This window comes from Pezoporus flaviventris, unplaced genomic scaffold (genome assembly GCF_033815535.1).
Source record: "Pezoporus flaviventris isolate CSIRO_AGI_PZ_B2104156 unplaced genomic scaffold, CSIRO_AGI_Pfla_v1 ptg000005l, whole genome shotgun sequence".
NCBI classification, from domain to species: Eukaryota; Metazoa; Chordata; class Aves; order Psittaciformes; family Psittacidae; genus Pezoporus; species Pezoporus flaviventris.
Window position 1 is genome coordinate 9,539,148 of NW_026892553.1, and position 13,493 is coordinate 9,552,640.

The window sequence follows — 13,493 nt, forward strand, 5'->3', positions numbered from 1 at the left end:
ATCAGACCTATAACAAGTAGAAATATTGTTGATTAAGTATTAACAGGTATAAAAGGCTGATTTATTTTTTTTTCCCCTGACTGTATGCAAGACTGAAGTAACTAATGCCCATTAGTTACTGGGCACAATATTATTTATTTATACAATCTTATACACATAACTACATACTACCTGTATTTGCAGTAGACATTTCAGCTGTTAGGTGCTTGCTGAGTAGTACTTAGAGACTTTATGTACGAATATATTTAGCTGGATTTTGTTCCTATAGCAGAGCTCCTCATCATATTAATGTCAGCTTTTGCAGTGTCTTCTAAAAATGCTACAGATATGTAATCTATTTATTTTGTTTAGGTTTATTCCAGGGCAAATGAAAAAGAACCCTGCTGTTGGTGGTTGGCTAAAGTGAGAATGATAAAGGGTGAGGTAGGAATATGCATATGTATATCTATTTTATATTTACTTATACTTTATCTTATTTTCTAAGCATTTATGTGCATGGTGTTTTAAACTTGTCCCTCTTCATTTTCAAAGAGTTTCTTGATTAGGGCTGTTGTAATTACTATTAACCTCAACCTGAAAAGTTCAAAATTGACTTAGTTAACAAAAGGGCCTTGTACTTAATAGTGTAATACTTGCTCTTGTCATAAAATGTGTGGCTTGGATGATTTTATTGTTTTTATATCAGTTCTACGTAATAGAATATGCAGCCTGTGATGCTACCTACAATGAAATCGTCACAATTGAGCGTTTGAGATCTGTGAACCCCAATAAACCTGCAACAAAAGATACTTTTCATAAAATCAAGCTGGCAGTTCCAGAAGATTTAAGGCAAATGTAAGTACATGTAATTCTTTATAACTTACTTAAGGTTTATTTAAGGTAACGTCTCAAGCCTGAGACAGGAAGGAAAAAGAAAAAGCTTTTTATTGCTCTAAATTAGTTTTTAAAATTTTCACGTAAGAGGGTAGAAAATACAAATATGGACATGCTCATAATTCAGAAATTGAGAGGATGATTTTCAAAGAACCCTGGAGAGGGAATACTTTCTTCAAGGTTTTAAGGGTTGTGTGCAGTACAGGGTAAGATTTTTATTCTTCCAGCTCTTCAGTGATGTTCACAGATTAATTTGCATCCATTCTTTGTCAACTTTATTAATTTCAGGTGGTCTCTCTTTCATTGACAGAGTATTTGGAAATCTGTGCAAGTTGATATTTAATAACAAAAGAAAATACTGTCTTATATTGTAAGGCATAATGCATTTTGATGATGGCTGTGGGAATATTGTAAAATAATCAAACCTCCCAAAGTAAGATACAGAAACAGGTGATTTTCTTGCAGAATCTGAAATGTTGTTCTCTTGTAAATATAGCTCTAAAACTCAGATTAATACTGACTTCCACTTTTTACCTTCATATCACTTTCTGCTTTGAGGTACATATATTGCCTCAACACGTAACAAGCTATGAATTCGGTTTATACTAAGATTCTAAAGTTAATGTTATTGTAATCAAGTTCACTATAGCAAGCGGACAGAAGTCTGGTGAAGCAAAACTTAGCATTAGATTGCTGAAGTAGTTACAGTGAAGTCACACATCATTCTGATTAATGGTGTATTTGGAATTTTGGACTTGCTGATTTTAACAGTTACAGCTTTTTAGCGTAGTCTTGCGTAACTGGTTTGGGATTTCATAGTTAAACACAGTGAAAATTTCAGAAATGTTTCTAATCCTACTTGTGAAAATGAAAGAAAAATTAATAAAATGATAATAGAATATTATCTGTACTAAAAAACAACAGGATATATTTATATTCTTTGTATTAATAAATTAATCTTTCTGGCTGTGAACCATAAATGCAGTGGTTATTATTTTTAGCTTTGTATTATTATTTCTAGGTGTGCCAAAGAGTCTGCACATAAGGACTTCAAAAAGGCAGTTGGAGCTTTTTCTGTAACATACGATTCTGAAAACCACCAGCTTATTATTTTGGTAAGTACCACTGTCTAGCCATATCATTGGTAGTGGTTTGTTTCAAAAGTTCAGTGTAAACCTCTGTGTTTTCTTTCTTCTTACTAATAATTTAGTCAATCAATGATGTAACAACAAAGCGGGCAAATATGCTGATTGATATGCACTTTCGAAGTCTTCGTACCAAGTTATCCCTGATCCTGAGAAATGAAGAAGCAAGCAAGCAGCTGGAGGTATGTTGCTTATTTTTCTTGAAGTATTTTGAGTTTAAAAAAAAAAAAAACAAACAAAATAAAAAATACTTGTGCATTTCTTAGCTGTTAGGACTTGCATTAGGGTGAAAGTAATTATGTACTGATGCTGTTGTTAGTGCTAAAAAGAGGCAGATGAAGATGGAATCTAATGAAGTTGTTTATTGTTAAAGGGCCTGTTCTTACAAAGGCTCATTTTTATCCGCTCGCATTTTATTTGGCAGGATTTTGTGGGGGATTAAATACAAATACATATATATGTAAGAGGTGTGTGTGTGTGTATACATGTATGTATATATACATGAAGACATGTATGTCTTCAATAGTTCAAAGCATAAAATAGCTAGCCATTGTTGCATGAAGAGTGCCATGTGTTCAGTAGCTTTTCATTACCATTTGTAAAAATGGATGGGAGTGAATATAACACAATACTGAGAGGGACTAGGACTGGATCTTGCAGAACAACACAATGAAAATGGACGATGGAAGGGCTAAGACTGATGTTGGTAGAATGTTCGAAGGCATAGGTTTGTCTATAGATAAAATGTTAGGAAATCATCTTACAGCAGATACAGCTTCTGATATTCCTGTGACTGGAGAGTGGGTGTTGACTGGCAAGGAGCTTGACTCATACTTGTCCATGGGAAAAAAAAAAAGAAAGAAAAAGTGTAGGCTAGGAAATAAGGGGATCTTTGTATAGTAGAATTAACATTTCTTCATGGTTTTTCTCCTATCTACAAATCAGAAAAAATAGCATTTCTGAAAACTTCTTTTTAGGTTCAGTGTCAAGAGCTAGAAGTACTTGCTCAAACTATTTTAATTGTTTTACATGGGTGTACAGCAGTTCTGTTACTTCAGAACCAGGTTTCATTCCCCACCCCTACACCCCAAGTGTTACCTCTGTTTGGCCCTAACTTGAAGTGGGATGTGGTGTAGTAGTTCAGGCCTCTTGTATCCAGTAAGTGCACTCATTGTTACATGAAGCTCTCTTCTTTTTTTTTTCTCTTTTTAGTCTATTGTTTTCTATATTCCAGAGCTGTAATTCAAGTTTGATCTGTTCCTGATTTTTCTCAAGACCAAGAAAGGAGCAGTTTCTTCTTATCGGTGTTCCTTTTTGAACACTCCACTGTAGCTCTTCAGCAATCCATTCTTCTGTCTTCCTCCAGAACTGACAATTGTGTGGGTAGTTTACCTCTTGAAGTGCGAAGTGTTATTTTGGGGGTGGGAAGAGCAACAGTCTCCTTAGAGCTAATTCTCTTTACATGCCCCCACAAATGCATGCACCAACAGCTGTTGTCATTGATTCCTTTCCCAAACTAATCTTTGATTCTTGCTGTCATTGTAAGGATGAACCTTTCTGCTCCTGTGAAGGACTCAAGAACTTAATTTGGTTCTCACTATAAAACCATTATTGGACTTTAGTTTCTACCTGAGCAGTACTTATGTGAAGATTATGAGATAAATATATATGATTATAATTTGCATGACAGAAGTTGGCTGGCTATCTTTCATGCTGGCATTTTTTTCCTGCGTTTAAAATAAATACATAGTCAATTTCAACCAAACCTGAAAAGCTTCAGGTAGTAAAAGTCATACTTCATGATTTCTTTGAGACCCTGACATACAAACAGGCAGCACAAGCCCATCTGCAGAGGACATACTTCGTGAATGCTTAGGGCTTTACTGCATTATTATTAATAGTTCATTGTTTCCATCAATCTCTTTTCTGTGTTTAATACTGCCTTTTTTTTTATGTCTGCCTTTTTTTTTTTTTTTTCCTTCTAGCAGTTTTAACTTTCTGGGCCATAATCACTGGACCAGCTTCTTTTTGCTTGATTTTTTTTTTTTTTTTTTTTTTCTTCTTTCTTTCCATTTGTTGTATCTTGTACCTTCTTTTCTGCATATTAGCTTGACTTGCATGGTTTTCCAACCTGGCTTTTAGAGTATCAAGTAAAATAACAAATTGGTTTTTGTTTGCCAGTAGCTGTGACTTACTTGTGGTGGGTTGTTTTTTGACATGCTATAAAAAGCTTGAATTTACAAGTGTACTTTTGCATTCTGGTTTGTATTTTATTCTGTTTAAATGAAGTTCAGTCCTGGTCTCTAAGTAGGTAGGGATACATTATTTGCATAGTTGTTTGTAACTAATTTATTGGAAGTAAGCAGAGTAATTTATTTCTTATGTTTAAAGACCTATCTTGTAGTACTGCGTAACTTGCACTAAAATACTAGCTTTTCTATAAGTAATGTAACTACAGGTTGACTATCACAGCCAAAGTCCCCAGTGATGATGTAGCTTCATCTTTTCTACATATTGTAGATGACAGTGTTAACCAGTCATTGACTTGATCAGCCTGTTCTCCACTCGCGTGTGTGCAGTCTATAGCAGGTGTCAACTGGTAAACTGGCATTTGCATGCCAATCCAAACCTATTAGATTCAGATCTATTAGAATGTGGATCTGTGAGCATTTAAAATAATGTTTGCTTTCTGAGTTGTCTGTAATCTAGTTAATAAAGTACTTGATAGAGCTCTCTGTCTATATGAAGCATTTCATGACACTTGGATACTTGCACTGTTATTTACTGTAGCCAGTTCTCTGTGACTGTGATTTAGCACAGGATATTTATCAACAACTTTAAGCAGGAGCAGGTCAGGTAACAGTAGCAGTTTAGCTGGGACAGAGTAGGGCTTATTGTGGGCACTTTCCTGATGTTTTCTCAACCTCTGCTGGATTACATTGCTGAGGTGAAACTACTAATTTAATGTGTGCTTGTATATGTCTTCACAGTAGTTACAGCTTTGTGATGCAGAATCGTGTAGGATTGTAGATCTTTGCTCTAGAAAGATAACAGATCTTTGTTTTTAAATTATTCCTTTTTTATAAAATACTCTTTCTGGTTTACTTGCTACTGAATTTCTAACTGTGGTAATCTATGACATCTATAACTGTGGTAATCTATAACTGTGGTAATCTATGAATTTCTAACTGTGGTAATCTGTGACAAATCTTAAATTCTCAGATTGACCCTTCTGTCTTGGTACAAGTGTGATTCCTGGATGAAATTCTTAACATACTTGTTCCCTAAATTCAAGCACTGTTGCAGTAACACTGTAAATTTCATTTGTTTTGCATAGGCATGGATTCTTCATTTTATTTTTTAAGTGCAGTAAATACCCACAGTTGCCATGTTTTTTTATGTAGTTTTTGTGTCCAGTGATTGAGTTACTGATGTTTCCCACTACCTGTTGAAATGGGTGCAGGGTTGGTTGTTTTGGGTTTTTTTGCAAAGATCATTAGGTTTGCTTGAATAATTAACACAGCTACTATTTTATTAACTTACATGAATGTTGTCTTACCTAGTAACACTTAAAACCTGTAGATACTCTGTGGCAATTCAAAATACAGAGGTGTCAGTGCAGCTGGAGGCTAGCCTTATGTTAATGTTGAAAAGGTGATATTAGGACTTGTGAAGAAGAAACTTCAGTGCTCTTGAAGTGAAAATAAGTAAGTGCTGTTAAAGGATTGATTAAAATAAAATTAGGTTAAGTACCTGATAAAAGAAGTGGCTCTAAATTTATGTTGATTTTTCTCTCCAGTTTATTAAAAATTAAAGTAAGCTAACATTATCTTTTTCATCAGAGCTCTAGACAACTTGCATCACGATTTCATGAACAGTTTGTTGTACGTGAAGACCTGATGGGTCTGGCCATTGGCACTCACGGTGCTAATATTCAGCAAGCCAGAAAAGTCCCTGGAGTAACTGCCATTGATCTTGATGAGGATACTTGCACATTCCATATTTATGGAGAGGTAAGTTACCTTCTTTAGCTCTTCAGAAAAACCACACTTGGGAAAATGCATCTTGTTTCTGTCATATATCTGTCTATTTTAGGATCAAGATGCAGTGAAAAAGGCAAGAAGTTACCTTGAATTTGCTGAAGACGTCATACAAGTTCCAAGGAATTTAGTAGGTATGTCAGTTCTGGAGGCTGTGTGATAGTAGGGAAAAACGCTTTCTGAGAACTGGTTTTTCTTTTAGAATGGTGGCAGGGTACAAGTTTGAAGAAGTTCTCATTGTGAGAAGGTTCTTGGTGGTACAAAGTGTTAGGGTGTGGGGCTCTGTTGCTTTGTTTTCCAGCTTCATGCAGAGTTCTTACGGACACATCTGCCTTCAGTACATTGTAAGAAATTACCTTCTGATTTGCAGTTCAGGGATATCTTAAACTAGAAGCAATGTGATGATGTTTAAATACCAGGTAGAAAAGATCTGCATTGAGCCAGAGAATTAAATTACTTCCTCCAAAGATGTCCAGATATTAGTTCGGCTGTACAGCAGATGAATCTTCAGTCTTGCATTTTAATAATATATTTTGAATTACTTCAGTTCTGAAGCCGATGTAAAATCGGTAGTTTTCCCTTCTTCACTCCCCCCGATGGTACTGGTGATAAAATAATGATGGCAACTTATTTCTGCTTAACTAGAGGTTTTAATTTCTTTGTTTTCTGTTTAGAACTTTGCAGTTATTTCTGTTTCATTAGAACTATGCTTCTTGGCCTAGATCCTTTAGAATATGAAACTGGCTGAACCATATGTTCGATCCAAAATAAACTATGTTAGATAATTTGCTTTTTTAAACTCCTAATAATTAACCAGAAAACTAATAATTTGCTTTAAAAAGGCAGAAGCCTTTTTTTCTTTTAATACAGTATTGATAAGCTGAATCTTTGTATAAAGAGAATGCATCTGGCTTTTTCTACTTAATTATTCTTTAAAAAAATTTAAACCAAACATCAACAAAAAAGAAAAAATAAAACCCACTACCCAAGACGCAGCCTTTTTTCAAGGCTGCCTGGAAATTAATAACCTGAAACATAGGCTGAGAACATTCACATCCTGTCCTTTACTACTTTTTAGTATTTTATATATGTTGCCAAATGCTAACTAAAACCTATGCAGGATTTTCTTCTGTTTTTATTTATTTATTTAAAATCACTACCAATGCTTTTTTATATTTCTTAGAAAGCTGCTGTTACATTTTACAGCAAAGTGTAATGGAATAAAGTACTTGAAGAAGTTTTTGAGTGTCAGACCAGCCTTTATCATCGATGAAGAATGTTTTTGCCATCTTTTTGTCATGTTTTTTACAAAAATTTTAAAAATTCATGGTAGAAAAATTGGAACACAAAATTAACATTAACTTCACCTGATTCAACTAAATTTTTTGTGAATGAACTCAGTTTTGCTTTGTTCTCTACCCAAAAGGTAGTTACAGCAAATGTAAGCACAGTTAATGACATGGTTTAGTGGTGGACTTGGCAGTCCTGGAGTAATGGTCGCACTTAATGATCTTAAAGATCTTTGCCAACCTGGTTGATTCTGTTATTGTAAAAGTGGTTTTGGAATTGGTGGATTTTGGGTTTTTTTTTTTTTTAAGTGCAGTCAGCAATGTTTATTTGTAAATCACTAAAGTTACTTTAAACCTACCAAAGCAAAACCAAATTATATAGGATACTTAATGTTTTTATAATCAATAACCTAATTTCAGTTATATACAAAGGTGAGGCATTTGTGGTTGAATTTCCTTTCTTCTCCTACGGGAGCTTTGAAAAAGAGACAAAATATACCCATTTAAACTTTCATAATAAAGTACCTCTCTTCCTGTATGCTGCAGTGGTTGCTTTGGAACATTACCAAAGTTAAGACCACAAACTTGGACGTTTTAGTTCATGGCTCATTAACTAAATATTTGTTGTGGAGTATTAAGTCATTTTTGACAAGTTCTTGCACTGGTACTCATTACTCTTGTTTACTTAGAGAACAGTAATGCTCTCAGGTTTGGAGGGAAAACTTTAAATGTGTAATGTTATATCTGTTTGTTTTTTTTTCTCTGTAGGAAAAGTAATAGGAAAAAATGGAAAACTGATTCAGGAGATAGTGGACAAATCTGGTGTTGTAAGAGTGAGAATTGAGGCTGAAAATGATAAAAATATTCCACAAGAAGAGGTATGTTTTTCAGTTAATGTGATTTCTGTAGGTGTTCATTGGTTGTTATAGTCTATGCAGTGATAAACTTAATTCTTCCTTGTGCCTTCATAGTAGTAAGATAAAGTTTTGGTTAATGTGTGATTTTTTTTTTTTTTTTTTTTTTCTGATGGAATCTATATTTCCTTATTAATGTTGAGGGGCATTTTTATATAAATTTGGCTTGTTACCTGGTTCTGAAAAACGCTTTCAGAAATATTTTGGTTGATGCATCTTCTTAGAGATTTCATTTTATTCCTGTTACAAGCAGTGACACTTTGCCAGGGCTTGTTAACCTATAAATCAGTATGTAGGAACTTATTGTTTTCACTCATTGTTTTGAGCTTGATCTCTGAAGATTTTACCTGTTTTAATTTATTAGTAATTTCTCATAATGTAATTAGAAGCGTGTACATTATGTATAAACCCTTATTTTTTTTAAGTATTGTCTGAATTTACAGTAGCCTATAAAAATGTAAACTGAAATAAAATCAAGCATGATCAATGTGAAGCTCCAGGTTTGCACAGGAGGGTTGTCAGCTTACGAAGTCTTGAACCTTGTAATTGGAGGCACTTCTATGTGGAGCTGTGTTGAGGGGAAAGGTTGCAGATTTGCAAGGAGAGATTCACACATGAAGCTATCAATATCTCAATGCAAAAAGATTTCTTGCAATTTCAAATGTGAAATGTGCTTAAAGAAAACTGAATTGTCATTATTTTACCTGGAAATCTAAATATGTGCCAAATAAGAAGCCTTTGCTACTTTGAATAAGACATTAAATGCTTTTCTGGAACCCTTATGTTCTTGCTTATTTACTTACTCTTTTATCACTGTAAAACTTATGGAAGACCTAGAATTTCCACCTTTCTGTAAATGATGGCTAAGCAATTAAATTTTGGATTTTTTTTTTTACTACTTGTTTCACATCTATTTGAAAAAATAAAATGGTCAATGTTTAGATTTAAAGGATTCAATGCTATGTCATATTTAATTACTGATGATAAATTTTTGCAGCATAAAATTCTTGAACTAGCTTAATAAGCGAGAAGGTGCTATTATTGCTGCAGGCCAAAACTTTCAACATTTTAATGTGTTAGACTACAGAGTAATAGAAGGATAAAAGAACAAATAGTCATGGCTTCAATTAGTATGTTAGGTTTTCTTTTTTTCTTCAGGCTTGAAATAGCTTATTATTTGATGTTCTTCAATCCAAAACTCTGCTTTTAAGGATAAACTTGAAAGGCTTTTTTTTTTTACCTGGCAAGTTCTGCATTCACACCTCTGTTTTCCCTGTTAATGACACTGCTAACACTGGCATTGCTTGTACAGCTTCACATGTTAGTTATGTCATGCCAGGAGCAACACAGAAACCTGAGATCAAATCTTGGCAGTTAAGAATTAGTTCTTGTAAGTTTATTTGTATTTCATATTTGAAATAAATGTACATTAATCCTCCCATGTGTTAACTTTGATATTAGCAGCTCTTCTTTACAAAAAAAGAACAGTAGTTAAGTTTGAAATTTTAATACAGCATTGGGTTCTTTTTCATATGACTGAGATTTTTAATACTACCCATAAATTTCAGGTGCAATTTCATAAATCCCATAATTTTATAACAGGCTCTTTAGGTTTTTTCATCTTTTTAAAATGATAGGTACTGCTTGTTAGAGTAGTATACATTTTTATTTCTTATTCATGTAAGGTCTGCTCAGCCTTCACCACTGAAACCAGGTTGAAGATTGGTACTTTTGCTTTCATGACAGAAATGAAGTTCAACAAATAAGCACTTTGATGCTTTTGTATGGCTAAAATTGCTTGACTTTGTTACCAGCTCATATTCTTCGTAGTTGGCATTGCTATACCTAGAATCCACTGTTAAATGCCATTTCCTTAAATCCCTTTTCAAGTCAATAGTCTTGTGATCTTCTAAAAATTGATTCTACATACTAGTTAATGCCAGTTCAGTAGTAATTTAATTGCTGTTTATCAGGTCGTATTAAATATTTATAAAACTTAAATTTCCCCAGATAATAAAACATTTCAATCAACAGTGCCTGTGGCCAAAAGTGTTTATAATGCTCATGAAAGTTACTGTTGAGGCTTCTTACGATTATAGGACTGCGTAATGTTTTTTTTCTTCTTTGTTGTTTAATGCAAATGTGTAAGATCTAGCAAGTGTTTTGTATGTGAAAGAAAGAGGGGAGAAAAAGAATCAAATTACAAACGTGCCACTCTTGGGGAACATCAGCATACTGTGCATTTATTTTTTTTAAGATGTTTGTGTCTCAGTCCACTCTTGGTAATTAACTCTCCTTTGGAATGCAGTCCTGTCAAGGGTGTGTGTACAGTTAAGATTAAGGCTGCTGTGTTTGAGGCTTTCAGGTTGACTTTTGCAGTCCACAGTGAAGCTTATACTGATATGGTGAGGGTGCAGCTGGTACAAGAATCGAGTAGTTTGAAGCTGGCTCACTGAGTCCATGTGGGCTGCAATCACACCTCTGAAAGGCTGCACAGACCTATTTTAGTGTTGGGAGTTTTGGTTTGGAAATTATCCTTGTATCTGTTTAAAGTTGTTTTCTGCACTTAGGGGGGCCCTTTTAGGTATGTATCTTGGCATGCTTTGCCCATCTAAGTCTTTAGATTTTTTTTTTTTCTCCAAGTGTTAATTTTGAGCATTAGGATTTCTAGCTCTACAAAATGCTTGAAAGGTAAAAGAAATGTAACTTAGTAATTGCTATCTGAAGTACTAACTCTTTCTTAAGTATTTTTTGTTTGCCTTTTACAAATTGAGATATCTTCAAGAAGGATTGGTATTGATTTTGCTTTTTAAAAAAATCAAAGGTTTCTTTACTGACATAGATTGAAAGAACCTGGTATGAGAGGGCAGGAGTGTGATCAACAAAGGTGGTGTTAATTTTGAAGGGAGGAAACCTGAAATCTTTTGAATTGCCCCTCTTAAAATTTATTAGAATTGTTGGTATTGTAATGCACATGATCTTAAGTTTTCGTATTTAAAAAAAAGCTCTTTGCATAAAGGGAATTAATTTACGTGATGGAGCCAACATTGAACTTTAAATATACTGTTGCCTCATTTATTTTAATTTATGCTTATCCATGTTGTAAGAATTGTTTTGAAGTTTTATAGTAATGTTAGATTCTCATTTATATTTGATGCTTAATAACCATAAGGCTGCTGTTGCTGTGTTTTAGGGAATGGTACCATTTGTGTTTGTGGGAACCAAGGACAGCATCACTAATGCAACTGTTCTTCTGGATTATCATCTTAATTATTTAAAGGTGAGGAAAATGACTTTGCCACTGAACTTTTTCTATTAATGCTTAATATGGTAACAAGATGATGACCAAAATCTGTTTGGGCCTCAGCAGGTTTTCACTGTAAAAGGCTTCTTGTAGAAGTCACCTTCTATTAAAAGAATAATTTATGTGCAGTATGGGGGAAACACAGTTTTTATCAGAATGCAAAATGGAATATGAAAAAAATCTATCTAAAACTGCTGACAACTTTATATGCAAGAAATAGTTAAATTCTCATGCAACTGCAAAGCAAACGGTGTTCTATGCAGAGATCTTGTGTACAGTGGGCATTTTATTTGAAAACCCTAAATTTCTTTTTCTGTAGTTAATTGACATTTCATACTTGTGGATGTTTTAGAGGCAATTCGGCTTTATAAGCTGCGTTTGCCTCTAGGCTTTATCACTTCTCTAGTAGTCAGCAGTACTTGTCTTTTGTGTTGGGAGCAAAAAATATTCCACATTATTGCTTACAGTTACTTTTGATTATAGTTATTATGGCCAGGTATCCCATCTTTGATGGCAGGGCCAGATGGTAATAGTAAGGACTACTTGGAGTTCTTTTAAATATATTCTTTCATTTCTTTTGAAACCTCCAAACCATTAACTTGATACATGTCCTGTCTGTGCTGTAGCTGTAAGTCAATCTTTGAGAATGCTAAACTTTCTGTACACAGCTAAAGGAAACTTTTCACAACAGATATCAGAGCAGCTAGAAGAAGAAATTACTTTTGTTTCCTGCTCACTAACTATACCTTTTAATCCTGCTTGCAAAGTCCTTGGATTTATCAGTGTTTTGGAGAAGATATAAAGCAGCTCTGCAGCTATCGGGTAATGGAGGCCCAGAAGGACCATTTGAAAACTGTTACTGAATATCAAGCACATTTCTTGCATGCTCGTTATTATTTTGGAAGATATTTCTGGTTTAACTTCTTCAGCTGCCTTAAATGAGTACTTGCATATGAGTCAGTAGTTAGATGGGCAATGACATGAGTGGAAAGTGCTTAATAGCCCAGCATTTTTTATTATATTTTTTTTTAGGTTCTTAATTTCACTGTCAATTAGGGTCACTTTTTCTTAGTATTGTCCTTGTAACTTTTCTGAACAGAAAGGCAGATATAAGTGTTCATCAGTCTGTATAACAACTGGAGAATAGATTATGATTTCAGAGGTTTTTATCCTGGCATTCTAATCTCAGTTAACATATATACACACACAGAATTTTAATCATCTCAGTGGCCTCTTGCCCTGTGGTTCAGTTTCAGAATCATGTCCTCCAGCTCACTGACAGGAAGTGGAACTGACTCCAAGCAAAGTTTACTAAAGAAACTTTCTGTAAGATACAGAATAAGGCATCAATATCAAATTGGTGTTTGTCTTTCTTTTTTTCTGTGAAAGAATAAAGCAGACTTGTCTGGAGCAACTCTTAATGTAGTGAGATTCTGAGAGGAAGGAGAAAAACTAATACCAGGATCACAGCCCCAGACTTCAGGGAAGTAGACTGGCCTGTTCAGGGATCTGCTTGGAAGAATCATATGACATGCATTCCTGGAAAGAATAACAGGCCCAGGAGAGCTAGCTTGAACTCCCAAGTTCAAGAATAGTCCATCTTGATATGCTGGCAGTCACACAAAAGTAACAGGAGGCCTGCATGGAAGATCAAGGAGCTTGTGGCAAAATTCATATACAAAAAGGAAGCATACAAGAAGTGGAAGTAAGGACAGGTGACCCGGGAGAAACATAAAGACACAATCTGAATTTGCAGGGATGAGTTTGGGAAAGTCAAAGTCCATCTGGAGTTGAATATGGCAAGGGATGTGAAGGGCAACAGGAAGGGCTTCTGCAGGTATATTGGCAGCAAAAGAGAGATTAGAGAAAACGCAGGCCTGCTGCTGAATGGAGTCGGGAACTTGGTCACAAAGAATAGCATTCAGTAC

The 13,493-nt window shown here is 34.5% G+C and overlaps 1 protein-coding gene across 4 annotated transcripts in view; it reads left to right on the forward strand.

Annotated features, from left to right (window-relative positions):
* The window catches only part of FMR1 (fragile X messenger ribonucleoprotein 1), a 32,904-nt gene that overhangs the window by 10,239 nt on the left and 9,172 nt on the right, over positions 1–13,493 (forward strand). For all 4 annotated transcript variants that reach the window (XM_061445959.1, XM_061445960.1, XM_061445963.1 and 1 more), the window contains exons 4-11: positions 352–423; positions 686–834; positions 1,895–1,988; positions 2,084–2,200; positions 5,861–6,031; positions 6,114–6,192; positions 8,116–8,225; positions 11,455–11,541. In XM_061445959.1, the coding sequence (XP_061301943.1) occupies positions 352–423; positions 686–834; positions 1,895–1,988; positions 2,084–2,200; positions 5,861–6,031; positions 6,114–6,192; positions 8,116–8,225; positions 11,455–11,541 (879 nt within the window). The remainder of the gene's footprint in view (positions 1–351; positions 424–685; positions 835–1,894; positions 1,989–2,083; positions 2,201–5,860; positions 6,032–6,113; positions 6,193–8,115; positions 8,226–11,454; positions 11,542–13,493) is intronic.